The sequence below is a fragment of the Leptonychotes weddellii genome, chromosome 12 (genome assembly GCF_054177405.1).
Source record: "Leptonychotes weddellii isolate Sample4059 chromosome 12, ASM5417740v2, whole genome shotgun sequence".
Taxonomy (NCBI): domain Eukaryota; kingdom Metazoa; phylum Chordata; class Mammalia; order Carnivora; family Phocidae; genus Leptonychotes; species Leptonychotes weddellii.
This window is the reverse complement of record NC_138380.1, coordinates 5,195,206-5,222,666: the sequence shown is the minus strand read 5'-3', so window position 1 is coordinate 5,222,666 and position 27,461 is coordinate 5,195,206. Positions and strand designations below refer to the sequence as shown.

Below are 27,461 nucleotides of genomic sequence, written 5' to 3'. Positions count from 1 at the left end.
CCCACAACCCTCCTTCCTGGCCGCGCGAGGGGGGTGCGGCGGCCGCAGCGGCGGGGGCGGGGCCAGCCTCACCCGGAATGAAAATAAACGGCGGCCGCTCCCGCATCCGGGTACTCGGCGGGTCGCGGCGGGCGCGGTGGTGGCGCAGGTGAGGAGGCGGCGGCCGAGCGTCCGGTCTCCGACCCGGGCCTCACCGGCGCTGTCTGGCGCCCCTGTCCCCGGCACGACCCCGACGTATCCCCCGCCCGGGGCGGGGCGCGGCCACAGCGGCGGGCAGCGGGCGGTGGGCGGCGAGCGCGGAGGCTGGCCGGGGCTTGGGGACGCGCCGACGGTTCGCGCGGCCCTAGGTCTGCGCTGGGCTGGGCCCGGGTGGTGGGGTGTTTATATGGAGTTGTTCTGCGGGGGGAGACAGAAGAAGATATGTATACCCTAAAGTAAATCTCGTTAGCCAGACAAAAAGCTTGAATCTTAACACTGCTATCCCATATATGTCATTTGGGATTCATATTTGCAGTCAAAGCTAGGTTTTCTTTGCTATTTAATGAGAAAATATGGTTGATTCTGCATTTCTCTGATCAGCTGGTTCTGCATTTCTCATCTCCTTCCCTTACTCTTATTTTTTAATACAAGAATCTTTTATTACTCCGCTTGAGAGGAAATGCAGTGTATTTTGACTATATGTTATATGTATATTTGAAAAGCTTTGGGTAAAGGTCCCCATAGATGGATTCAGTACGGAAGTGAAAGTGAAAATTTTAAAGTAGTTTACAACGTTTCAGTTTCAGTTTGGAGCAGTAATATTAATGAATTTCTGGGCTTCCTCCCTCCCGCCCCGTTTTATTGAGTAATAATTGACATACATCACTGCTTTTTGGCTGTAATGTGAAACATTGTATGGCATGCATAATGAAACTTTCAGTTCTCTAGTTAAAATTGAAAACTGGTTGATTAAACTTCTTTCTTTTGATTTCAAGTATGTATCCTCTTTTTATTCTGGTGTCTCTAATTGAAATTTTTGTAAATTTCCAAACAGCAGATTAATCTTTTTTAAACATTAAGTCTCGTGCCTGTAGACCTCCATCTGTTCTGTTGATTTGCTCAGTGGGTAGAGTGTGGGACACACAGTGCGTTTGTGAAACCCTTTGGGCCTTTAGTCAGACCTTCCAAAGAGTCCTCCATAAGCAGCCCATGAAATGATCATCCCTCCCCATTGATATTTTATCCAGAATTCATGAAGATTTATGAGTAGGGAACTATGTATAGTGGTTGTGTGAGTTATTTGTGTTTGAAAAGCTAAGTACTCATGCTTTTCTGTGTGAGCAGCAGTTTGTTAGTGCTTGAAGATCTAGGGTTCTCTCGTGGTTCACCTGGATGCACAGCAACCTCCTTATTGACATGTTTGTTCCCTACTCCCTGTCCTAGTGACCCTCTTTCTTATCCCCCAGACTGATATAAAGTAGATTTGAATTTTCTTTTAAAATATTCATTTATGGAATACATTGAAGTTAACAAACTTGATTTAAAAATTAGGTGAACTGGGTTTTGAGGGTGTGGAATACTACAGGCCCTATATAGAAAAAAAGAAAGTTATTTATCAAGGTTATGTTAACCCTTATATATATTTTTTACTCTATAGAACGTGTCTTCATCATTCAGAAGCTAATTACCCTTTTACTTTTCTTACTCCTTCTCTGATTCTTACTCCTTCTCTAGCAACCTTCCCCACCCCTTCAAATTGCTATGCTAAGTGAGAGATGAGTTAGACAACTCCTTTGCTGCCAGGGGCTTCTTTGGGAGAGACTAGTTATGTAACACAGGACAGACAAGCAGCAAAAGATTGCGGGACAAAATGCAAAGTCCAGTGTTGTAGGCGGAAATCCCAGGCTGGCTACGGCGCTGCCGAACTTTGTGACTTTGGCCAAGTCATTTTTACAAACCTGGGGCCTGGGTGTTTTCGGCTGTAAAATGATGATCCAACTAGTGTTAGACTTGAATAGTACATAGATCTGCTGTTTGCTTATTGCAAAATATATAAAATTTTTCTAGCAAAACTTTTTAATTTTAGAAATTCAGGTATAGAGAATGTTGATAGTTCACGGTTCCAGCTAGCTTTTATGTTTACCCTACCAAGGTGGTTGATCTTTGTGTTAAATTCACCAAAATACAAATACAAGAGAATTTATGTATCTATGTTGAATTGTTTATGAAAGTTAACAGCTTTAGGGACTCATCTTTCTCTCATTTGATCTTTTCTCTTAGATCAGAGAACAATAGTTTAAGAAATAGAGAAGTATAATAAACCTTGCTACATATTAGCAACTTTGAAGTACATATTTTATGTAACGTATAATTTGTAACTATATAGCGTATTTTAGCATGTGTATAGAATGTGTATATTTTAGAGAAGTTTAGAGCTAGTTAAAACCTAATCTAAAAGTAATTTAGAGGGGTGCCTGGGTGGCTCAGTTGGTTAAGCATCTGCCTTCAACTCAGGTCATGATCCCATGGTCCTGGGATCAAGCCCCACGTTGGACACCCTGTTCAGCAGAGAGTCTGCTTCTCCCTCTCCCTCTGCCTGCCACTCCCCCTGCGTGTGCGCGCTCTCTCTCTGTCAAATAAATAAAATCTTTTAACAAAAAAATAAAATGAAAAGTAATTTAGATTAAACAGGAGAGGGAGGTGTGGAGGGGAGCTCTTCTTACCACATTGAACACATCAATGTGTTTGGTAAGTTATGAAATGCTTTGAAAGTAGTGTGGGGTATTGCTCATGTACTGTTTTGCTTTCAAGAATGGCGCAAAAGAAATATCTCCAAGCAAAATTGACCCAGTTCTTAAGAGAAGACAGAATTCAACTTTGGAAACCTCCATATACAGATGAAAATAAAGAAGGTGGTTTGGCATTGAAGGTATTTTAAGACATAAAAAAATAGCAGTGTTGTAAGTCTCCTTGGTAAATAAGATTCTGAAGTCCCCGGAAATTTCCAGGTTTAACCGTGTAAATTTTTGGCATAATCAAAAGTATTAGTGATAAGCAGGTACCCACTTTTTACTAGGAATTGACAAACTTATTTTTGTTTAATAAGATTTTATTCATATGAGAATGTTCTCTAATTTCCCAGGCACATACTATTTTTAATACCTTCACAGTGTTTACATAGAATTAGTAACTTGGGGACTGATTTTACCCTGCTGGGGCACAGTCCTGATGCCACTAAGAGCGTGTATCACATGTTCATGGGGAGCAACTGGTTGGTTCTCTGTTCTCCTTGCTAGCGTGGTTTGCTATAAAACAATTGTTTCCTTCCCCCGGCTTTTTTTATACTATGGCTATCTGTTCATTTGTCCAAAATACATTTTTCTGATACTTACATGTCAATTTTTTATGGTGACATCAGAAATGGCATTACTTTACGTGAGTGAGATTTCTAGAAATTGAAGTTTGCCTGCTTTTTCAAACAAAAACAGTAGTCATTTTTGACAGAACTCTTATTTTGGAATATAGCATGTACTTCTTTGCTTTCTCCGTCCAAGTATCCTGAGACAAACGATGGAGTGTTTATCAGGAACTGAAGGTTGTCACAAGGGCATCATATTGTCCAGTGTGGTGACACAGTGATGTGCTTGGGAGGGAAGAGTTTTCCTTCCTGTCTTTCCCGTTCCTGACAGGTCTCACTTTTTATTTTTTGCAACCCATCTTGTGACCTTTTTTCTGAATTTGCTTGTTATAATCCCTTGGCTCCGAAGCTAGGTATGGCATAATAAGAAAGCTGTTTGGTCTTTGTCCCCAGTGCCTGACACGGAGCTCCTAAAACCCTTGGAATAGCCCCAGTGGTAAGGGTGATAGGAGCATCTTTTGTGCCAATGAGGCAACTCTTGGTAATACCTTCAGGATGGGGCTGGTGGCCAAAAAGACCAAACTTCAATTAGAAGATGAGACTTTCAGGGCGCCTGGGTGGCTCAGTCGGTTAAGCATCTGCCTTCGGCTCAGGTCACGATCTCAGAGTCCCGGGATGGAGCCCTGCATCGGGCTCCCTGCTCAGTGGGGAGTCTGCCTCTCCCTCTCCCTTGCCCCTTCCCCCATTCATGCTCTCTCTCTCTCTCAAATAAGTAAATAGAATCTTTTAAAAAAGGAGAAAAAAGATTAGATTCTCAGCCTACTTTCCAACCTTGGGGAGAAGAGAGGGCTGGAGATTGAGTTAATCACCAGAGGCCAATGATGTAATCCATCATGCCTACGTAATGGAACGCCCATAAAAGCCCTTAAATGATGGGTTTCAGGGAGCTTCCAGATTGGCAAACATACTCATGTGCTGAGAGGGCGGCAAACCCCTACTCCTCAGGGACAGAAGCTCCTGCACTCATGACCCTTCCAGACCCCACGTATGTACCTCTTCACCTAGACACTCGTCTGTGTCCTTCGTACCAAACTATGATTGTAACTATAGCATTCTTCTGAGTTCTGCCGAGTCGTTCTAGCAAATTATTTTACAACCAGTACCAATGATTCAGAATTTTCTGTTAAGAAAGTTATTTAAGTCAAACTTGACTTGTTCTCACAAGTTAGAAAAATGAGATTGTTTTCTTTGTTTTTTTCTCTTTCTGTCCCCTCCAGGAGAGTTGATGACTTCACTGTTCCTTAATTTGTAATGTATTACAGTGACATAAGTCATGGCCCCCCTTTCTTTTGCCACTAGAACAGTCCAGTTATTTTCGCATCTTCTGTTGGGTCTGTTTTCCTATTCTTTATTTGTTTTTATTTTTCCCTGGATCCTTTCTAGCCTCTGTACCTCTCTAGATGCCAAGCCCATCTGGATTTCCCTCTGATGGGCTGACCACCACTCCGCAGTTTTTTGCCTTAGAGTCCTTTATTAATGCACTGTTCTGTACTGTGCCCCTTTTTTGAGTTGGCACTACATTGATCTCTTTTCTGATTTTGCTTCACAGGACCTTGCTAAGAAGTACTCTGACAGGCTAGAATGTTGTGAAAATGAAGTAGAAAAGATAATAGAAGAAATACGTTGCAAAGCAATCGAGCGTGGCACAGGAAATGAAAACTATAGAACAACAGGAATTGCTACGATTGAGGTCTTTTTACCTCCACGGCTAAGAAAAGTGAGTAATTTTCCCAAACAAGTACATGTAGCAATGCTTTGTTAACTTAGTGATAAATTATGATTTTTTTTTAAAGATTTTATTTATTTATTTATTTGAGAGAGAGAGAGAAACAGCACGAGAGGGGAGAGGGTCAGAGGGAGAAGCAGGCTCCCCGCCGAGCTGGGAGCCCGATGTGGGATCCCAGAGTCCTGGGATCATGACCTGAGCCGAAAGCAGTCGCTTAACCAACTGAGCCACCCAGGCACCCAATTATGATTTTTTTTTAAAGCTACAATCCAAAGTTAAGGTTCTTTTAAGTTACTTCAAATGCTGAGTGTTTATCAACTTCAAAGTTAATTTTATGGATTCTTAAACTGGAACATATACAGGGTAGGTTTGTCCCTCTTAGGCCTTCCAAACTTCACAAAGCCATGTATCACATGCTTACCTTTTCTAGAGTTTGAATGAACATTTAGAAATAATGGGGAATTAAAAGAGTACTTCCGGCTTTCCCAAACCGTGCACGGTAGGACACATCAGGAAAGATGTCTCCTTTTTTCCTGTGCTGATGGAGGCTAAAGGGTGGTCAGCTGAGTGCTCAAGCGGGGCCACCTTCTGTCAGGGCCATGTCCTCAGTAGTTCAAGTCCAGAAATGGTATTGGGGCAGGGAACCCAAAGGTCGCTGGCCTCTGAGGACTGATAGGTGTTAATCATTTTCAAAAGATATGAAAATATATATATGTGTGTCAGAGCTACCTCAGGACTCAGCAGTTTTACTCTAAGAGAAATGAAAACCATGTCTGTGCAGAAACTTGCTCATGAATGTTTATAGCAGCTCTGTTGACAAAAGAGCTCTGTTTGGCCAAAAGGTGGAAATTCCCCAAATGTCCGTCAGTGGGTGAACAGGTAAACGAATGCACTGTAGCCACACAGTGGAATATCATTCAGCCATGAAGAGGAATGAAGTGCTGACACATCTTCAACATGGCGGAACCTCAGAAACATTATGAAAGAAGCCAGACACAAAGGCCACGTGTTGTATAGTTCCATTTGTATGAAATAGCTAGAATGAGTAAATCCACTGAGACTAGATTAGTGGTTGCCTGGGGCTTGGGGGTTAAAGGGAGAGAATAGGGGGCACAAAATATGGTATTTTTTGGAGAGGATGATGAAAGTGTTCTGAAATTTGATCATGGTAATGGTTGTATAACTTTATAAATGTACTGGAAATGACTGACTCATATTTTAAACAGGTGAGCTTTATGAAATGTAAATTGTATCTCATTAAAGCTTTAAAAAATTTCTAGGAAAGGGCGCCTGGGTGGCTCAGTCGGTTAAGCGACTGCCTTCAGCTCAGGTCATGATCCTGGAGTCCCGGGATCGAGTCCCGCATCGGGCTCACTGCTCGGCAGGGAGTCTGCTTCTCCCTCTGACCCTCCTCCCTCTCATGCTCTCTGTCTCTCATTCTCTCTCTCTCTCAAATAAATAAATAAAATCTTAAAAAAAAAAAAAATTTCTAGGAAAATTAAAGAGTTTTATGAGAAAAAGAAAATTACATATGAATCTACCTGAGGATGCCCGTTCATGAGTTCAAAGGGTAATATACCTGATAGGCCTCCTCTTTGCTAGTACCCAGCACCTGGGAAACCAGACCACCAGTCAGAAGGCTGGTTGGCGAGTGTGGAATCTGAGCAGATTCGCATGGTCTCCTAGGCTTTCCTAGTGATTCCAGTTTTTCCTCCTACGCCCAGCCAGTGGGGAATGAAGAGGTTCCAAGATGGCGTTTTGCCACTCCCTGCTCAGTGGGCATGGTGCAAGGGAACGTGTCTTGTTCCCTGAGGGTGGCTGTGGTGCTGAGGTGGCGGGCGGGGCCCTTGTGTCGTATAGGCTAGCTCCCTTGAATGAAGACGCATCACAAATCCCTCTGAACATCTTGCTTCCCCCCTCCCCGGAGGCTGGAACCCGGCCTGGGGTGCACACTTCTGCCCCCTTGAGGGCTGCGAGGTCACGGGGTCAGCATGTGCCAGGTCATGTGCAGTAGCTTCTCTGCCAGGCATGCGTCACTTCAGTCCTTAACATTTTCTGATACCAGCCTTCCTGATTTTATAGACGGAGTAACAGCACCAGAAAGTGTCACGCTGAAGTACATTCTCTTCCTTTTTTTTAAATTTTTAAATTTAAATTCGGTTTAGTTAACATAGGGTATATTATTAGTTTCAGGGGTAAAGGTCAGTGATTCATCAGTTGCATATAACACCCTGTGCTCATCACATCACGTGCCCTCCTTAATGCCCATCACCCCATCATCTCATCCCCCCACCCACCTGCCCTCCAGCAACCCTCAGTTCATTCCCTAGAGTTAAGAGTCTCTTATGGTTTGCCTCCCTCTCTGTTTTTATCTTACTGTATTTTTTTCTTCCCTTTCCCTATGACCTTCTGTTTTGTTTCTTAAATTCCACATGTGAGCGAAATCATATGGTTATTTGTCTTTTTCTGACTGACTTGTTTTGCCTAGCATGATACCCTCTAGTTCCTTCTGTACAGTTTCTTTGCCTTTTTTTAAATAGGATAGGAAAAACCTGTTGGAGACCCGACTGCACATCACTGGCAGAGAACTGAGGTCGAAGTAAGTATCTGTCTGCCCGGTGCCCCAGCTGCTCTCGGCCCTCCTACAGTGGCTCATGGGATCCTTTGCGACAATCCTGTTAGAGAGATAGGGCAGGTACTATTCTCCTCACTTAGTGGAAAGGAATATTGAGGCTTTGCGGTTACAGAACGTGATCAGGCTCACACTGGCAGTTCAGGGCAGAGTGAGAACTCAAGACTGGCACCATTTGCCTTCATTTCCTGGTATAACGAGACCAGTGGGAGCTCTGTGCCTGCCACTTAACAGGTACTTGATAACATGCTTGAATCAATCAATGAGTGATATACGTAGCCTGATATTCATCAGATCATTAGCTTTGAATTTTATTTCTTAGTGCATTCGTAACTTGCTGTGACATCCAGCAAAGTGTTTTAGCCAATTTCAGGCTGTTGGCCCATCTGTAAAAAGAAAAAATACCTGTCACGTACTAGTGACATTCTCACTTTTGAGAGCTGGTTGTTGGTTATGTCATCCACTTCTGTATTTTTAAATGGTAAGTGTTTTGAGTACCTCCAGGGCTAGCCAGCCCTTGTTTCTGAAGCTGATTTTTCTCATTTTCTTTGGTCTACATCAGGGCTGTTAGGGATGGAATCAGGAAGCAACATTCATTCAACACACATGAGTGGAAGATTGTTTGGAACAACCCTCTATTATGGGCTCCTTCAAGGAGACCGCAGAAAGTATAGAGAATGGATTTTCTCCTGACATGCAGCCAGGGCCCTCCTCTTCAGATGGATATTCCGCACGAGTGGTCTCCACTTCATAAGGAAACAAGTAGTAAAGCAGATAGTTTAAAAAAGAACATTGTCTCGTACAGTTTCAAATAACCATCTAGTAGGCTGGCTTTGTCGTAAGTGATGTTTGGGAGACAGTAAATTGAAATACTGGGCATTTCTGAGTGAAACGTTTAAAATAGCTGTCATGATTAAACTCTATTTAATGGATAATAATAAATTGATTACCTGCAGCCTCTACCGGTTTATTTTACAGAATTGCTGAAACCTTTGGATTTCAAGAAAATTATATCAAAATTGTCATAAACAAGAAACAGCTTCAACTAGGTATGTCGTGGCAAAGTGCAGATTTTCTGTCGAGTTGATGTAATGACTGCATCTTTTTTCTCACTGTTTTTCTATTTACAAATTTCTAGTGGTTTTACTGCATATATAATCGAAAACATTACTGTAGAGCTTATTAAAATAAAAACGTAAAGTAGAAAACAACCCTTCTAATCAGCATTTACTGTCTGTTCTGTGCTGGTGGGAAGAAAAGACGCTCATTACATGTCTGAGGAAATGTTATAGAACAGAAGTGTAGGTGTGTTCAGAGTGAAACGGGGGTTCCAGTAAGTTCTCTCCAAGGCAGAAGCGCTAAAGCTGAGTGAGGGCAGTGGGGCGTGTTCCGATTGAGAGAACCTCATATCGGAGCCCCCTGATGTCAGTTTGAGCAATTGAAAAAGATCCAGTACAGCCGAGTATAGAAAGTGAGGGGAGGGTAGTGCTTTTTAAGGATGGAGGGCCAGGCAGAGGCCACAATGAAAAGGTTATGGCAGTGGTTCTCAACCAGGGGCGATTTTGCCACCCAGGGGACATTTGGCAATGTGTGGAGACATTTTTGGTTATTATGACTTGGTTGTGGGGTGGGAATGGAGGCTTGTGCTCCTGTCACTCAGTGAGTCAGGACCAGGGATGCTGCTGAACCATCACACAGGGCCCAGAACAGCTCCCACGACAAAGATTCCCTTGACCCCCAGTGTCAGTAGTGCTGCTGTGTAGAAAACCTGGGCCCCGTGAACTCGTGCAGTGCTAGAATATTTGTCCTAAGAGAGGCTGGAAGCCGCAGATGCTGGGGGGTGACACGATACATTTGGGTTTTAAACATCCCTTTGGGTGCAGTAGGGGAATGGACTTGAAGGATGCATGAACGGACTTGGGAGACCAGTTAGCTGTTGCAGCCACTCAGGCAGGCACTACAGTTGGTTTCCAGTAGGTTCTTAGGGCTTAGAGAGTCAGGTTCACATCCTAGCTTGGTGGAACACAGCCTGCACATGGCCCTAGCCTGCCTTCTCCGTGAGCCATTCCCCATCGTCTCTTTCAGATGTCATAGATAGCTTTTCATTGTCGTCTCATCTCTGTGACACTTCTGTTTGTGATATTCTTCGCTGGGCAGAAATCCTGGATTTTGTTGTTACCAGATCTGTCAATTTCCATCTTATCATTTGTGTTAAATAATCTTTCCCCTGGAGCGCCTGGGTGGCTCAGTTGTTAAGCGTCTGCCTTCAGCTCAGGTCATGATCCCAGGGTCCTGGGACCGAGGCCCATGTCCGGCTCCCTGCTCAGCAGGAAGCCTGCTTCTTCCTCTCCCACTCCCCCTGCTTGTGTTCCCTCTCTTGCTGTCTCTCTCTCTCTCTGTCAAAAAATAAATAAATCTTAAAAAAAAATCTTTCCCCAAGCCCAGGGACACACAGATAGTCTTAAGGTCTTCAGTCTGTCCAGAGGCCCCCTTTGTATATATACAAGCTAAGGATCCAGCTTTATTCTTCTGATATCACCTACTAAACTTGCCCTTTCCACACTGATACTTGGTGCCCCCTTTATTAGAACTCTATTTCTGCACTTCTCATTCTTTCCATTTACCTGTAGGTTTATTCCTGGACCAGAACCCCAGAAGTTTTTTTTTTATTGGGGTATAATGGACATACAACATTATATTAGTTTTGGGTGTACAACGTAATGATTCAGTGTTTGTATATATGGTGGAGTGAGCACAATAATGTCAACTCACATAGTTAAACGTTTTTTTTTCTTGTGATGAGAACTTTTAAGATCTACTCTCTTAGCAATGTTGAAATATACAATACAGCAATACAGTATTATTAACTCTAGTCACATGCTGTATGTTACGTTCCAGGGTGGACTTATTTTGTAACTGGAAGTTTCTACCTTTTGACCACCTTCACCTTTAGAGTTTTTTTATGACTGTGGTTTTGTTGTAGTTTTAAAATCTAGTAAGATGAGTCCTGTTTTTGGCTCTTCTTTATCAAGGTGACTTGGCCATTGGTGTATCTTTATTTTTCTACATAAATGTTAGAATGTTTGTCAAGTTTCTCAAAAAAAAAAAAAAATCTAACGGAGTTTTCCAGAAAAGTATTCAAATTTATATATTTATAGTTCATAATATTTCATTATTTTAAAATCTATATGCATCTATGTTTATTCTTCATTTGGGTGGCTGTTTATTTGCATCTTTGAGTTAATTTTTGATAGGTTTGTGTATTTGATTAATTTTTCATAGAACCAGCTGTTGATTTGGTGAATATGCTTTCATTCTGTTTCATTGATGTCTGACACTATCTTTAGTAACATTTTATGTGTAAGGTCCTGGGTGTAAGGGCCTTTTTAACTCAGGACCACAGAGTTAAAAAGAACCCAAGAGGTTTGCCTCGAACCGCCACAGTGAATTACCTCTCGCAGGGCCCCGCTGCACTGTGGCTTCTCATCTCTTGCTGTGAACTGGGTTTATTATTTCTCTGATTAGAGGGTATGAATATTCACTGGCCGATTTTACCTTCTGCTTAACAGTAACAGAATTATACAGCCAGACGTCATGTGTTCTCACCGAGCATGTGGCGTGGTGGCTCGAGAATACTGACTTGGGTTTAAGAGTTCCATTTAACAGAATGGCCTGTGACCAGTGCATTTATGGCTCTTTTCATGATAAGCATTTCGCATTTTTACAGGGAAAACCCTTGAAGAACAAGGAGTGACGCACAATGTGAAAGCTATGGTGCTTGAACTAAAACAGTCTGAAGAGGATGTGAGGAAACACTTCCAGGTTGAAGAAGAAGAGCAAAATGAGGCCGAACTAAAAGAAAAAAGAATTCAGAGGACCAAGAGAGGCCTGGAGATACTGGCGGAGAGAGGTACACAGAGCTCTGGGCTCTTTATTTCCCTCTGGCTGTAAAGGGACGCTGGCCGGGGGGGTGCACACAGTGGGCACAGTTCTTACGGACTTGTCTTCCCCACAGTCTAATACTCGTAATGTCCCATCACTGCTTTCTAGTGTTGAATTAATGGAGTTCCTTTCGGTTTTGTTGCAGCTGAGATGGTGGTGGATCCAGAAACCACACCATATTTAGACATAGCTAACCAGACAGGCAGATCGATCAGAATTCCTCCTTCAGAAAGAAAGGTGGGTACTATAGAAATGTATGGCTGGCACGTTGATTTGCTGTCAGAACAGAAGTGGTTTTCTAGCTATTTTATCTTGCACTGTCATAAAGGATTAGAAACAGTTTTCCATGGGAGCTTCTAAACAGGATGGAAGCCTGTGATGGCACTTGCATCCAGCAGACTCAGCCTGTGATTGTCAGTGCAGTAGAACAGAACGGCTCGATGGCATGTCCTGCAGCAGTGACCGAACATTCCCAAGGGACGTGATGCACTGCCCTCCACGCAGGTGGCTCCCCGTGGCAGTGCTGGTTTGGGTGTGGGTGTTTGCTTTTTTTGTTTTCACCAGAGGGCCACGCCCTCTAAGGAATGGATCAGAATAGGGAGCTGGGAGTGGGGAGGGGGGCATGCAAGTCGGGAAAAGTCTGACAGGTGATTCTGCCATCTCTCCCCTGCCTTCCCGTTTCCCCGTTTGCTAATTTGGAATAGGCAGGAGGTAGTTTTTTCTTTGAACACATCCCAGGGGGTCTTCACAGCAGCATTCTACAGCTGGGACCCTGAGATTCGTATCTGAGCTGGAGTCCAGTAGCTTCCGATAATGAAGAGCTGTAATGACTATGGGTCAAGTCAATTTTAATTTTTCTGTCTTTAAAGGACAAGTATGAGTAGGCTTCACTATATGACTTACGTTGTTTAAAATGAAGGATTAAAGTTAAGTTTTAATAAGAGAACTTGGTAGCTATCAGTGGATTGATGCTTGTTTGTTTTTAAAATGTTGGTAATCATTTGCCCACAACATATTAAATGATGATATCCAGGGGCGCCCGGCTGGCTCAGTTGGTGGAGCATGCAACTCTTGATCTCGGGGTTGTAAGTTTGAGCCTCACATTGGGTGTAGAGATTAATTTAAAAAATCTTAAAAAAAAAAAAAAAAAGATATCCAGACTTTTTGGAAAACCATTACAAGACTGAATTATATAAAAATTCAAATTTAAATATTAATGAACTTAAAAACATTTTTGGATTGCCCTTTTTTTAAAAGTAAGCTCTGTGCCCAGCATGGGGCTTGAACTCACAGCCCCAAGATCAAGAATAGCATTCTCTACTGACTGAGCCAGCCAGGCACCCATGGATTGCCTTTAAAAAATTGTTTTAGGAATACTAGAGTTGACAGATACTTCAGAAAAAAACTTGATTAAAACCAGAAAGTGAGAGGCGCCTGGGTGCCTCAGTCAGTTAAACGTCTGCCTTAGGTTCAGGTCATGATCCCAGGATCCTAGGATCGAGCCCCGTGTCCATGTCCGGCTCAGTGGGGAGTCTGCTTCTCCCTCTCCCTCTGACTCTCCCCCCTGCACTCTCTCTCAAATATTTATTAAAAACAAAACAAACAAACAAAAACTAGAAAGTGAAATGAATGGGGTTTTTTTTGTTTGTTGTTTTTAAGATAGAGCATGAGCAGGGGGCAGGGCAGGGGGGGGTAAAGAGAATCCCAAGCAGGCTCTAGCGTGGAGCCCGACGCGGGGCTCGATTTCACAATCCTGAGATCATGACCTGACCTGAAACCAAGAGTCAGATGCTTAACCAACTGGAGCCACCCAGGCACCCCATGAATGCTTTTTTTCAAAGAGATACAAGCGTTACTAGCTACTTTTTTATTTATTCAGTCTTACTGATACTAGAAATAGATCTAAATCAGCAGATACTAAAATAAACTGACGGAAACAAACGGACAAGTGCTAGTTATGACCCTGTCGGCCACATTAAATTGAGTGCTTGATCTCAGCATTGAAACGAAATGAAACTTTGATTATATTTTTCTTAATTTTGGCTTTTGGATTGAGTTGTGATTTTGGGTTTTTTTTAAATCTTTATTTGATTTCTTTAGACTTGATATGCTTTTAATATAACTTGTTTTATTATAGTTTAAAGTGATGTTTTTTTTAAATCCATATTTTTTTCTAGGCCCTTATGTTAGCTATGGGATATCACGAGAAGGGCAGAGCTTTCCTGAAAAGAAAAGAATATGGAATAGCCTTGCCGTGTCTGTTGGATGCTGACAAATATTTCTGGTAGGCACTTTTGTACTTGGTGAATACCAGTTTTAAGGAAGATAGTCCAGATTATACACAGCACCGTCTTTCCCCCTGTACACTTCAAACTTGAGGTTTTCACCCAAGACAGTGGTTAATGTGAAGAGAGTAGTTGTGATGTAGACCAGTTTGTGAATTATTTCATCCCTTCAGATTTCTAATCTCCCTTCACATTAACCTGTAAAGAATTTTATAAACACGGACAGCCCGCACGTAGGAGGTCTGTCTGTTTTTTGTGCCGTGTCGTCGGCCTGCACTATGGTCATACGTCTCCATCATTTTCCCCGGGTGGTTTTGGTGTGGATGTTGATGACCATTCCCCACATCCATTGTTTCATTAGGGGCTGCAAAATAGTGATCCCTTATTTTTCCTTCTGCGTTTATTGCTGGGATTCCTCCGAAAAGAAGTGTTTTTCCTCATCGGCTATTTGGTTACAATGAGGTACAGTTTGTACAGAAAGAATAAAATACTTGGTTCTTTCTTCTTATTTTCAGAATAAATGAGGTGCTTCCCTAGAATTCTCCAAAGAGGATGTCACCAGTGAGGTTCTCTTTCCTTTTTTTTTTTAAAGTATCGATGTGAACTCGGATTTTAACACATTTGATGTGTTTCAAGCCTCGGTGCTTAAGTTGACCATCTGTGGCCAACCGGTGGGTCCTGTCCTGCACCCTTTTGACCTGATCCCAGTGGTGTCTGGTGTCCAAAGGTGTTCCAGACTCCTCCTGCGTGTTTCCTGCCCCAGACCAGGGATCAGCGGTTTCCCAGGGGCTCCTGATTCCTCTTGATGGGAAATGGTGCTGAGAGACGACAGTCCTGGCAGAGGAAACATTTGAAAAGTAGCCTTGATATTTAAAAATGGTGAAAAGTTAACAACTTTAGGGTATTTTCTTTTCCATTTTGATGAATTCCCAATATACACTGTACACTTGAAGAGGATAAATACAAATGTTTATAGTTTGCCAACCATATTAGCAGCAGGCACCCTTGGGTTTTAAGTGAACAGATCCCAATTTAAAGTAACTTAAGCAAAAAAGGGGATGTTTGGCGAGGAGGGGGCAAATCTGAAAGTAAGTGGAACAAGGCTTGGTTCCTCTTGGGTTTTCTTACTCTGCTTCTTTGTCTCCGCGACTGCGCTGTCTTCATTCTCGTTGGCCATACGTGGTGCAGCCTCAGAGGTCCTTCAGACGCAGATGCATTTTTCATTTCCTTCCGTAATTGTTTGTAATTTTTATGGAAAATTTCAAACATATATAAAAATGAAGATTAGTGTAGTGAATTCCTATATATATATATATATATATATTTTTTTTTTTTTTTTAAGCTTTTATTTATTTGACAGAGAGAGCGAGCACACAAGCAGGAGTGCGGCAGGCAGAGGGAGAGGGAGGAGCAGAGAGCCCGATGCTGGGCTCAATCCTAGGACCCTGAGATCATGACCTGAGCAGACACTTAACTGAGCCACCCAGGTGCCCTCCTGTGCACTTCTAATCCAGCTTCAGCAGTTACTGAGACACTGATTTTGATTTGTCTCTGTGAACCTTTCTCAGTCTTTTTATCCCAGACAAATCCTTGAAATAATTTTCAGGTCTCCAGGAACCCCTGAATAAAAATAATTGTATCTTCAGTTCACAGTACATTAACAGGTTCAGTAAGTAGTAGATATAATAACCCAGTAATAGTCAGTGTCTCCGTAGAGAATGACATTTTTTTTTCCTGAAGCTCTCCTTATTCAGGCTGACTTACTAGCATAATTTTAGTGCGAGTTTTTCCTCTTAGTTAAGGAGATCAGCTCTAGCGCAGGTCAGGGATGTGGGTGGAAGAGACTTCAGTTCTGTTTCCTTTCCCACCTCCAAGTAGGCTGAAAGTTCTGACAGAACTTTGTTCTACGTCTTGGGGAATGGTATGTAGTATGACCAAGTGTAGTTTTCTTTCCCTGTTTACAACAGAAAGTGGGAATTCTGCTTTGGCCAAGATGGACTAACAGGGACTAGATGTACCCTCTCACTTGCAACAACTGAAAATGTGGGCAAAGTGTATGAACACTTCAGTTCTCTGGCAGGTTAGGACAGTGATTCCTAAGGTGGGGAAACACACTAGGGGAGCCCTGTGATTGTTTCTGCTCCCTGCCTAGAGAGTCTCTAGACTGCAGTGCAGGCACGAGAAAGCCAGCGGGGGCCTCCTGGTCTCCCTGGAGTTGGAGAAATGGAGCTAGGAATCCAGGCGGGCCAAAGTGCAAGAGGGGAGAGCAGCCTGAGGGAGGAGGTCCGAGAGCTTCAGAAGGTCTCCTTGGAGTATTCTGTTGAGTAACGATCCACACATGCCTGTGAGGAAACCACCCCAGGCAGGGGAGAACACCACCGGAGAGGGGCAGAGAACAATCTTCAGAGTTCAGAAGGCCAAGAATAATTTGTGCTCCCACCAGCCACAGCAAACTTTTTGATCACGGGGCATCACAGAGAGAATTCAGAAGGGTGTTACCTCAGCAGGAGGGCAAGATTATCTCTAAAGGCTGCTGTGGTCCAAGCTGACAAAGCTTAAAAGCAAGCCTTAAAAGGATCACCCTGTTTTTAAGTTACTTAACTGCATCCCAGACAAAGCTCAGTAATATCACAATACAGAAATATCCAGTCACCAACTAAATATTAACAGTCATGCAAAGAAGCAAGAAATTCAACCCATAATAAAGAGAAAAATCTAGTCAATGCAAACAGACCCAGGAGCGACACGGAAGATAGAATTCATCGGCTAGGACATTGAAACAGTTACTATAACCGAATTCTGTACGTTCTGGAAGGTAGAGGAAGGATGGAGCATGTTAAGTAGACACGGAACGTCCACCAAAGAGCCCTACTGGAATTGCAGAGATGAGTAACACAGTGTCTGAGGCGAAGGGCACTGGGTGGGATTCAGTGCAGATTGGACACCGCAGAAGAAAAGATGGGTATGTCCGAAGATGGGGCAATAGAAATGGTCCAACAGGAAACTGAAAAGACAAAAATAAAAAAAATGGACACAACATCCAGAGATTGTAAAGCAGTTTCAGATGACCTGATATGTGGATAATTGTAGTCCCTGAAGAAGGAGGCAGCTGGGCCCCCCCACAAAAATCTTAAGGAATAATAGCCAAAATTTTTCCCAGTTTGATGAAAATTGTAAACCCCCAGATGAAAGAACCATAATGAGTCCCAAGTACAAGAAATAGGAAAAACACCACACTGAGGCGCACTGTAATCCAATTCCTTCAAGCCAGTGATTGAAAGTGACTTCTTAGTCAACCTTCCCTGAGAAAAAAAGTGGAGATACGTAAGCTTAGCTTGCCTTTCTTGAAATTCGTATCTTTATTTTACGTAAAAATTTAAAACTCGTAAGGCAAATAGAATACATTTCTGTTAATTAACTGACTTCAGCCCAAGTGGGATTTAATTTTTCTAAAGCTAGGCTCAGTAGGCTTAATTTAAATAAATGTTGCTCATTTATTTTATTATTTTTATTTTAATTAATGTTTTTAACAAGAAAACTCATTGACCCTTGAGTGTGAGAACTACTAAAACCATAAGCCAAGGCAGTATTAATAAAAATATGCTCTAAGATATAATTTTATACAAGGCCTTAACATTTTGTTTTTTTCTGAGTGACACGATCAGGTTCAAATACAGGCCTAATAGTTTCAAAAGTATTAACTATAAATGTTGATTTTATGATCCCTTTTATAGGCCTCTACCTGAATAGAAAGTGTTTTTGAAACTAAAAGAATGACATGTCCTTCGCTAGTCTGAGACCTGTGCTTGCTTTTTTTTTTTTTAAAGATTTTATTTATTTATTTGAGAGAGAGAATGAGATAGAGCATGAGAGGGGGAAGGGTCAGAGGGAGAAGCAGACTCCCTGCCGAGCAGGGAGCCCGATGCGGGACTCGATCCCGGGACTCCAGGATCATGACCTGAGCCGAAGGCAGTTGCTCAACCAACTGAGCCACCCAGGCGCCCCCCTGTGCTTGCTTTTATGCTGCACAGTAGTCCCTTCTGGACTGAACTTGCACACATGATTCTGTTTTTACCTGAAATGAGGCAGTTTCTGTCCTTGCTCTTCATGCATATTAAACACAAATGAGCCCACGCGCACAGGTAGGGCATCGAAAACTGTGACAGAATGTCCCCTGCTTTCTCAGCGACGGCAGGATCATCTGTCACAGAAACAGGAGTCTAGAATGTAAGATCAGACCACAGTCCACAGAGTTTTTCCTCCTCCTCAAAGGCAAGTTCTCAGGCTGAGCAGGCAGTTCAGAGACACTGCCCCCCGCCCAGGCACGGACCTGTGTGTGTGCATGTGTATGAAATGTAGTGGGCACCTTACACAACCTTCACCAGGGGTAGAAACAGAGAAAGATACAGCAAGTGACTGAAAAGCCTGCTCTGGTGTATTTCTCCCGCATCCCAGTAGACTGTCCCACTCAGGAGACTCCTGCTTCACAGTGTAAATGACACCATCACAGTCCTTTGGTTTTTCTTTGTTTCTTCCAAGCGGATTTTGATAGGCAAGGTGGGAAGCTTGAGGGCATGTAGGTTTTGCAGTTTTATACAAGAGTGGTCTTATCTTTAATAGAATACCCAGGAAAACAAACAGGCAAGACCTTTCAAATTTGTTCCGAATGTTTTCCTTTTTTGTTGACAAAGTTCTGACTTGAGGTCTAGGTGTGCATTATGAATTTCTAAAAATCACATTTTAAAAGCAGAATAAATAAGCTTGATGTCCATCTTTGCCAACATTCCATTGTCTTGTCTTCCCCCCTTCTTTGGAGCTGGGGATAGCTACAGAGTAGCATTTAGCCTGCGCCTGGGTCCCCAGCTCAGCTAAGCATTTAGACCTGGCATTTTCTGGATTGTTTTTCCTCCCAGCTTGACTGTGATTGGACATGAATGCCTTGTTTTCATCAGTTGAGGCATTCACAGTAAGTAGTGAAGGGGGGGGGTGGTCTTTAAAGCATTGGTTCTCAACTTTGGCTGTACTTTAGAATCACCCAGGGAGATTTTCAAAATACAATATCCAGGCCCTATCTCCAGAGGTTTCTGTTATAATTTGGTGTAGATGGGGTCTCAGCACCAGTGTGACCCAAAAAGAAAAAAAATTCCTCACTTCAAGGTGATTCTGATTTGCAGTCAGGGCTGGAAACCTTTGGTTTAAGCCGTGGTCTCCTCATGTTTGCTGACCTCATGTTTTCTGACACAGTGATGCCAATTTCCACTTCCTGCTGAACCTCCTTCCCAGTTTAGCAAGGGTGTGTTTATGCCCCCCCCGGGGGGGGTGGTATTAAACTTATTCCTGAGCCCTAACTGCTTTTTTCCCATTGGGAGGATTCTGATTATAAATAGAGCTCCCTTCGTAAACATTGGGGTCTGTGCTGTGGACTAGTCAGTCTTTGGGAATACAGCAGAACCTGGGAAGGACTTCCGGTAATCCACAGAAAGGTTTTTAATGCTCCTTTTCCATGGTGTCGTTTCCTCTGGCTCCGCAGTGCGTGCTGCAGGGAGCTGCTGGACACGGTAGATAACTACGCGGTGCTCCAGCTGGATATTGTGTGGTGCTACTTCCGCTTGGAACAACTGGAGTGCCTCGACGATGCAGAAAAAAAATTAAACTTGGCTCAGAAATGCTTTAAGAATTGTTACGGAGAAAACCATCAGAGACTGGTCCACATAAAAGTATGTTACTGTAATTTGTTTTATGTATTATTGAGCCCATTTCTACCACTTGAGTTTATTCCTGTTAAAAAATTTAGACTGCTGCCAAAAGGTGATTTGATAGTAGTGTGCACGGTGCTCTTTCTAAGCTCTCCTCGAAGGGGATTGTGAAATGTGTTACAAGTTGGGCTGTTAACTTTGGTCTGTGCAGTGCTTAGCTGGAGGAACACAGTTTTCCAGGCCTAGAACCCCGTCGATGATCACCCCGACCAAGAGAGCTGATCTTATGGAAGATTTAAATGGAGAAAAAATAGGCCTTTTGAATGGTAACAGTTACACGAGTGAGTCACAGCTCAAGAGCTGTGTCATCAGAATTCTGCTTGGAAATTTCAGGGCAGCATAAAACATCCCTGGTTTGGGTTTTTGTATACTTCCTTTCTGACCAGAAGGACCACTGTCCTGGGTGCCTGGACACAGGTGTTCTGGCACCATTTCTTCCTTGTGGGACAGGGGGTGTTCTTGTCCTCTAGGATCTCTACTTTTGCCCTCAGCAGTAAGGGAAGATCTAAACATTGTAGGGATGCCCCCGTAGAGATGAAGGGAATTACAAGTGTGAATGTTACAGATCTGTAATTAGAAATAAGACAGTTTTATCCTTTTTCCCCCCACCAATAATTTTAGGGGAACTGTGGGAAAGAGAAGGTATTGTTTTTAAGACTTTACTTGCTTCAAGGTATCCGAAATTATCACAGTGGAAATGGCGAAGAGGCTCGTGACTGTCTCAACAAGGTAAGAAAATGAATACTCCAAAGTTGTAGCCATTTTTTTCATGCCCAAACATTCAGTGTTTCATCAAGTCAGTAGTTTGTGACTAGTGAGGAACATGCATCTGTCCCCCGTGCCCTCTGCCTCACACACGCCAGAACCATACTTCTATTTGTTAGGGTGCAGGTGAGGTGCTGTAATGAGGAAACCTCAAAAAGACAGGGACTTGACTTGGCTGCCAGTTTCCATGTCTCATCTAGCAGCGTAGAGGTGAGCTCCTCGCCTACCTGTGTGTGGCAGCCAGTCCTCTTCCAGCCAGCAGAGGGGGCAAGAGAGAGTCCCAGGCTGCCTCTGGAAGGACCAGAAGTTGGGGCTGTCACTCCTGCTACAGGCCACTGGCCTACACTTAACCACCTCGCTACACCCAGTTGCAGGAGATGGTGAGGAATGCCATGTGCACAGCTCAAATTCGGGGGATTTGATTACAAAAACGGAACAGGTAGTGGATACCAGCCGCTCCCATAATACTCAACCTGTTTCCTTCTGTTACGTTACGATACATCACGTGGGCAGAGTGGTGTCTCTATTCTTTTTGAGCTAGCTGATAATAAGCAGAGTTCAGAGTTTTTCTCTAAAAATCTGACACACCGTAATTCACATTGGGTACAAAGCTTATTTTTTTCGGGTTTTAGCTTTGTGTTAAGCTTTAATGTTAAAGTTACATGATTCTTGTATTTTTTTTCTTGTCTGTAGGCACTTCAACTCTTTAAAGAGCTATATATTGATCCATCAAAAGTTCACAATCTGTTGCAGTTGGGGTTTACTGCCCAGGAGGCCCGGCTTGGCCTGAGGGCATGTGACGGGAACGTGGACCACGCGGCGGCCCACATTACCAACCGCAGAGAGGTACCTTAACGTGCTCTCGGCGACACTGGGTCACGGCCTTTGCGTAGATGTGAAACTTGAGGCAATAGTAAGCCTGTTTCCAAAATGCTATAGCTCTTGGGTATGAAAGAAGAGAAAAATAGTGTTCTGTGGTAGTTATAATCACAAGGAGCTCCTTATACTTCAGATTGGAAAGAAACAGGAGAAATTTGTCTTTTTAATTGCATTAATTTTCAGGCAGTGCAGTTTCCTTCATTTTCTTTCCTGCCGTGGTGGCCATAGCTCATAAGTACATTATCCAAGTAGCCTGTCTGTTCATGTCTCTCTCTCTCCACCGTGGTAGATTTCTGGAAACCATTTTAAAGGGGGCTTTGTTTTCCCATGGAGCCATTGTGACAGTTTGGGACGGCATTCTCAGCTAGAAACATGAGTCAAGTCACAGGAACAATTAACATTATGAAAGCAGAGGTACAAAACTGCAGTCATTTGAAACAATTACAAATAAGTAGATTAAAAAAAACTTTATAGATTTTGGAGTTGGAGGGCCTGTTACCGTATCTAATGTTGCTACGTTTACAAGAGCTGAGGTCGAGAGAGAGTTAATGATGAGGTACTGAGAAGTGGAGCCGCTGTGTTCTCCGAGAAGTCGGTACCGATTTTCTCGCAAGCCCTTTCTAGCCGTAAGCTCCAGTCATGGAAGTCTCCCCTGCCGCCTCCACTGCAGTGCGCTACCCCATCCTCCGCCCCGTCGGCTTGATTTGTCCAGTTTCTAGTGTAGGGGAAACATCAGAAAAAGCACTTTCCTCCCGTGTCTCTACATGATTAAAAGGAGGGCGGCCTAGACACCCGTACTTAGGGGAACAGTACTTTGAGGCTCCGACTTTGGGTCAGATCCGGGTGGGATGAAACCTGAGCCTGGTGTCTGCTGGCCAGCAGCACCGTTCTGTGTGTGTGAATGTTCCGCACGTTTCTTTCGGACTATAAATGGAAGAGCCGAAATCGGAAGCAGCGTATGCGGCGGGTAGGTGCGAATCCAAGTCGAAATGCGAGTGGTACGGAATCGCTTCGCTGGCCTATGTGGTTGTGTAGTGGGCAGGACAAGGGCAGTGTGGGGACGTTGGGGGCCAGGGCGTTGGGACCCTGAAATCAAGAGTTGGACACTTAACTGACTGAACCACCCAGGCACCCCCAAAATCCGTTTTTTTGAATGACATTTGTTTTTAAAACAAATTCTTAACTCTCCTGATTGGGGTTGGGATGGGAGAGAAGAGGCTAGAACCCTCTGTAGCCCTTCTCAGGCTCTTGCAGCAACAGAAGGTACTTCTGAGACTCAGGGTCAAGAACTGTGGGATTAGATGACCTTTGTCTCCTGACATTGAGCATTCTGGAGGTTTTAAACAGTCTCATAGGGCCTAGGAGGCACCTGGAGTGGGGTGGGTAGATCTGCAGCTTTGGTATCACCCAGGACACTGCCCCCCGTCACCCATCCAGACTCCACATTTTAACAAGATCCCCAGGAATTAACCAGGGGCCAAGAAGGCCTCCCAGCCATGCAGGAAGCTCCTCTACCCCCTCCCTGGAAGAGGGTCTGTCCACTTCTCTGGCCTGGCAGCGATGAGCTCCTGGTTCTGAGTAGCCTGTTCTGGTGCTGGGTGGTGGTCGCCAAGAGGCGCGCTCCTCCCGCCGTGGACCTCTAAGGGGTCTCCAGCTCCCACTGGCCTGCCCTAGGAGCAGCGCCGGGCCCCCTACCCTTGCAGCCCTCATACTGTTGATTGGCCAGAGAGAGGTTCATCTCCCTTCTTTTGTTTTTCACTTTGCCTGGCAACCCCAAGAATCCTACAGACCAGAGATTGAGCAGGCTTCTTATAGAATCTCAATCCCCAGCTCTGTGACTGTTTTTTTCCTAAAGGAATTGGCCCAAATAAGGAAAGAGGAAAAAGAGAAGAAAAGACGCCGGCTGGAGAACATCAACTCTTTGAAAGGAATGGGCTACTCTGCTCACGCGGCCAAGCAGGCCCTGCATCAGGCCAGTGGGAACCTGGATGAAGCCCTGAAGGTAGCGCCCCCCCCCCCCCGGCCTGCCCTGAGCACCCCTGTTTGTGGGCCAAGGGGCCCCTCCTTCACTTACACTCCTCTCCAGTGTCCTTCCGTGGTGCGTGGAGCCCCACTGCCAGGGCCTTTCTCCTCAGTCCCGGTTTAGGTCTAAGGGTCAGTCTCTCGTTCTCGAACCCAGTGATGGAGCCAGAATGGCAGAGCCCACGGGGCAGAACTGTAAGGTTTCTGTTTGCAGCACCAAGAGTTTAGCAGTGATGTGGAGGAAGAGAATAGTGATGAAAGTTTTAGTATAGTTTTCTTTTAATTAAAATGTTTTGTTTGAGTATCGTTTTATTTATTGATTCAGTCAGTACATGTTGCCTCTCTGTCAGTACATAGAGCCCACAGAGTACTGGGGAGACAGAACAGAGCGGAGGAAAGGCCGCCGCGTGGGAGCACGGCACGTGGGGGGCAGGGGGGCAGCTGAGTTGTGGAGGCAGGCAAGCGGGGTGCCTCTCCGAGCAGCCACAGGGCAGCGTGGGGCTGGAAGCGCAAGGGAGCGGGCGCCCTGGGGAGCTGCCGGGGCTGTGCTTGCTGGGGCCAGGGGCCGGGTGGGCAGGGGTCCCCTTGTTTGCCCTGCCGAGGAGTTCATACTGGAGCCTGCCCTGCATTTGCCTTTTATTCTCAAGACCTCCTGTCCATTTCTCAGAAGTTTCCACAAGTAAATGTTTATGTTTATATGTTTACACATATAGACACACACATATATAAACATATAATTTATAAATGGATTTGAGTACCTAGTTTGGCTTCCTGTGTTGGAACAATATAAAGGCAGGAGGTTCTGCCCGCGTTGGGCGATTGATGAGGCCCCACCATAGGTTTGACTGCACGAGTCGCACCGTGACCCATGCCACCAGTCTAGAAGTAGGTAAAGGGACATTTCCCCGAGGGTTTGTGAGGCTCAGAGAGGGTATCCTGTGATACGAAATCAAGGGTCCAAAAAGCTCTGCTTTCCTTGACATTTTCAATCTAGCTCATGACACTCCCAAAGAGAAATGACATGGGTCAGCCCTGCAGGGCCCGAGAAGCTTTTGTTTATTGCCCTGCAGGACCTGTCGCCCTGGAGGCTGAGCTCTGACACAAGGGCTGTTTTCTTGGTTTCTTTCCACCCGCTCACTCTCGCTCACTCTCGTCCCTTCCTGCTTCCTCAGAAGGGATCTTTTGTCCGGCTCATCTTGCTCCTCCTTCAGACCTCAACTCCGATGTTCCCTTTGCGGGAAGCCTTCTTTGACACCAGCATCCCCACCCCGCCCCTGGGCTCGGGCCCCTTTTCTCTGCTTCCTTCACACCCTTTGCCTGGTGCCCCCCAGCGCCCTACCCTGTCTGCTGGTGTGTCCCGTGGCTCTGTCCGCCGAGCACCGAGTAGGTGAGCAGGTGTGAGTGAGGAGTAAATTCCTGTGTGTTTTTAGATTCTTCTTAGTAATCCTCAGATGTGGTGGTTAAATGATTCGGATCCTGAAACCAACAACCATCAAGAAGGTCCTTCCCAGGAAAACATTGACCAGGTAAGTGAGGATGTGTTTGCGCCCCTCCCCCTGTACAGCTTGTGTGTGTGGGGGGGGGCCTGGGTGACAAGGCTGGTGGCAGGACAGGGCTGCAGGCTGACTCTGGCCCACCGTAGGAGGCCAGCCAAGCCCGCGGCCTGCGATTGGTGGAAGGCGAGCAGGAGGTCTTTCCTTCGAGAGTAGGAAATAGAGCAACTGCACGTTCTCTCTGTGGGCTTTTCTCCTCTCTCAGGCCACGGTACTTTACCCACCAGCCGTGGCGCCTCTGTCCATGTCTCCCTCCCCCATCGGCGCACCGAGCCTGTTGTGACTGCCTTGCTAAAGGCCCTAGTCTCCAGGAGGAGCACGTCGTGTCGGCCCACAAGCCCGTTGCCTTTCTGAGAGGCCCGGGCATGGGCATGTTGGGCTCAGTCTTCCTCGATCCTTCCAGGCGGCGCCGGGCACACGCTGTGCGCTCAAGAGCAGTGTGACAGGAGGCCCGTGCTGTCCACGCCAGTGGTTAGACATGTATTGCCTGTAGGGCTGTCCTCGCTGGCCGGGGGTGGGCCGGAGTGCTGCACGTGGGTCGGCCCCCCACCCCCAACCGTGTTCTCCCCTAGCTGGTGTATGTGGGCCTCGATGGCTCGCTGGCCAGGGGGTGGACCGGAGTGCTGCACGTGGGTCGGCCACCACTCTCCACCCCCACCCTGCCCCGTGTTCTCCCCTAGCTGGTGTACATGGGCTTCGATGCGGTGGCAGCCAGCGCTGCCCTGAGAGTGTTCAGGGGAAATGTGCAGCTGGCCGCTCAGACCCTGGCCCACAACGGGGGGAGTCTTCCTCCTGACCTGCAGCTCGCGGCGGAAGACGCTTCCTCAACGCCATCCACATCTCCTTCCGATTCCGCAGGTAGGTCTGGGCTCTCTGAAATCCGAATTGAGAGCGGCCTGCTAGCCGGAGCGGCCGTGGGGAGAAGGGCCTGCCCTCCCGGGTGCGGGCGCTGGTCTGCGCGGCGCAGCCAGGGAGGGCCCTGGGGACATGGACGTGGGGCAGCTCCGTCCTTCTGTGGCGTTTTCTCCTCCTCCTGCCCTTCTCCCCTTGCTCAGCTGTGACCACGCTACTCCATTGCAGGTACCTCTAGTGCCTCAACAGATGAAGATACGGAGACAGAAGCCGTCAATGAAATATTGGAAGATATTCCAGAACACGAAGAAGATTATCTTGACTCCACTCTGGAAGATGAAGAAATTATTATTGCAGAGTACTTATCCTATGTAGAAAACATAAAGTCAGCAACAAAGAAAAACTGAATAATGAGCAGAAATAAGTACTGAGTTTCTGCTTATAAATTCTATCATTATGAAAAGTCGAATGCAGGTCTTTTTTTCCTTCTTTTTATCTGATTTTGCTGCAAGAGTGCTTCCTCCTTGGGTGTAGGAGGGGTGGGCAGGGAGCAGGGGCTCCTGTGAGGGCAAGAGGAGGCTGGGGGAGGGGCGGGGTGCCAGTCCCCAATGCTGACCTCGGGGAAGGAGCTGCCTCTGGCCTGGTCCTGTTCTTCCCGGTGGCCTTCACATGCTGCAGCCCTAACAGGTCTTCCCCGCTTGGTTTCTTTTCATCCGGAAATGGGAAGGGCAGTTACTTCTGGAGAATAGGGTGGCCCCTGGGGAAGGTCTCCAGGAAGAGCTGATGGGGAGGGGAAGCATCCAGATCCATCTCCTCTTCATTTTGCCTAGCTCTCCTGCCCTTCTGAGCTCACTGCCAAGCTCTTCCTCCCGTGATGCAGCTCTGCCTTCCTGCTTCGGCCTCGCTGGCCCATCTCTAAAATGTCCTTTAAATCTGCAGCCATTCCTGGCACTTTGGGGGACTAAAGATGAGGCCTCAGCTACAGTAGCTGCACCGAACTGTGGCCGACTGGAAGTCAGTGTTCTGTACTCTTAGTTTAGTAAAACGTGTATTTGAAATTCAAGATTGAAGTTGAGAATTTATAGCTGTTCAAAATTCTTTACAAAAAGTCTTTTATTAAATGGGAAAGTCTAACCAAAGCAATTAATTTTTAATTAGCATTTTCAGACGCTGTGCTGTCATATTAAACTCACTGCTCGCTGAGGTATCTATCAGAGAGTAAGATCTATTTTCTCCAGATTTGTGGGGGTTTTTGGCATACCTGTGTCACAGAGGACTATTTCTAAAGGTGTGTAGTTAGCCTCTTCATGGCCCAAATAAGCACACTCAGTGTGCGGTACGTTCCTCTGGAGATGTGTGTTCAGGGAAAGCCGGGTCCAGCCCCAGGACACGGCTGGCAGCAGCAGGGTGCTGAATCGAGTGTGTGTTCCTGACCCTCTTCCTGCCCTTCCAGAAGTCGCTGGAAGCTCCTGCGACGGAGGGCAGATGGTCACATTGCTGCCGTCAAGGGGCTGGCTGAAATGCTTTGACTTTTTCACTAATCATTTTCATAAAGCTTGAACGGCAGTCCGGTTTGAATGGGTGGGAATCTTTTCTGTCATTTTTAAAATGGATGATACAAATGGAAATAAAAGGCGGAAAATATATTCAAA

At 45.2% G+C, this 27,461-nt stretch overlaps 1 protein-coding gene across 1 annotated transcript; it reads left to right on the top strand.

Moving 5' to 3' along the window:
* On the top strand, window positions 1-26,278 carry NUB1 (negative regulator of ubiquitin like proteins 1). The gene is made up of 15 exons (XM_081799808.1): window positions 1-148; window positions 2,791-2,908; window positions 4,947-5,114; window positions 7,664-7,722; window positions 8,734-8,804; window positions 11,483-11,665; window positions 11,843-11,934; window positions 13,875-13,981; window positions 19,513-19,699; window positions 20,360-20,467; window positions 21,197-21,349; window positions 23,238-23,384; window positions 24,835-24,930; window positions 25,638-25,815; window positions 26,038-26,278. The coding sequence occupies exons 1-15, from the start codon at window positions 78-80 to the stop codon at window positions 26,214-26,216; spliced, it is 1,917 nt and encodes a 638-aa protein (XP_081655934.1). The 5' UTR covers window positions 1-77; the 3' UTR covers window positions 26,217-26,278.
* The last annotated feature ends 1,183 nt before the right edge of the window (window positions 26,279-27,461 follow it).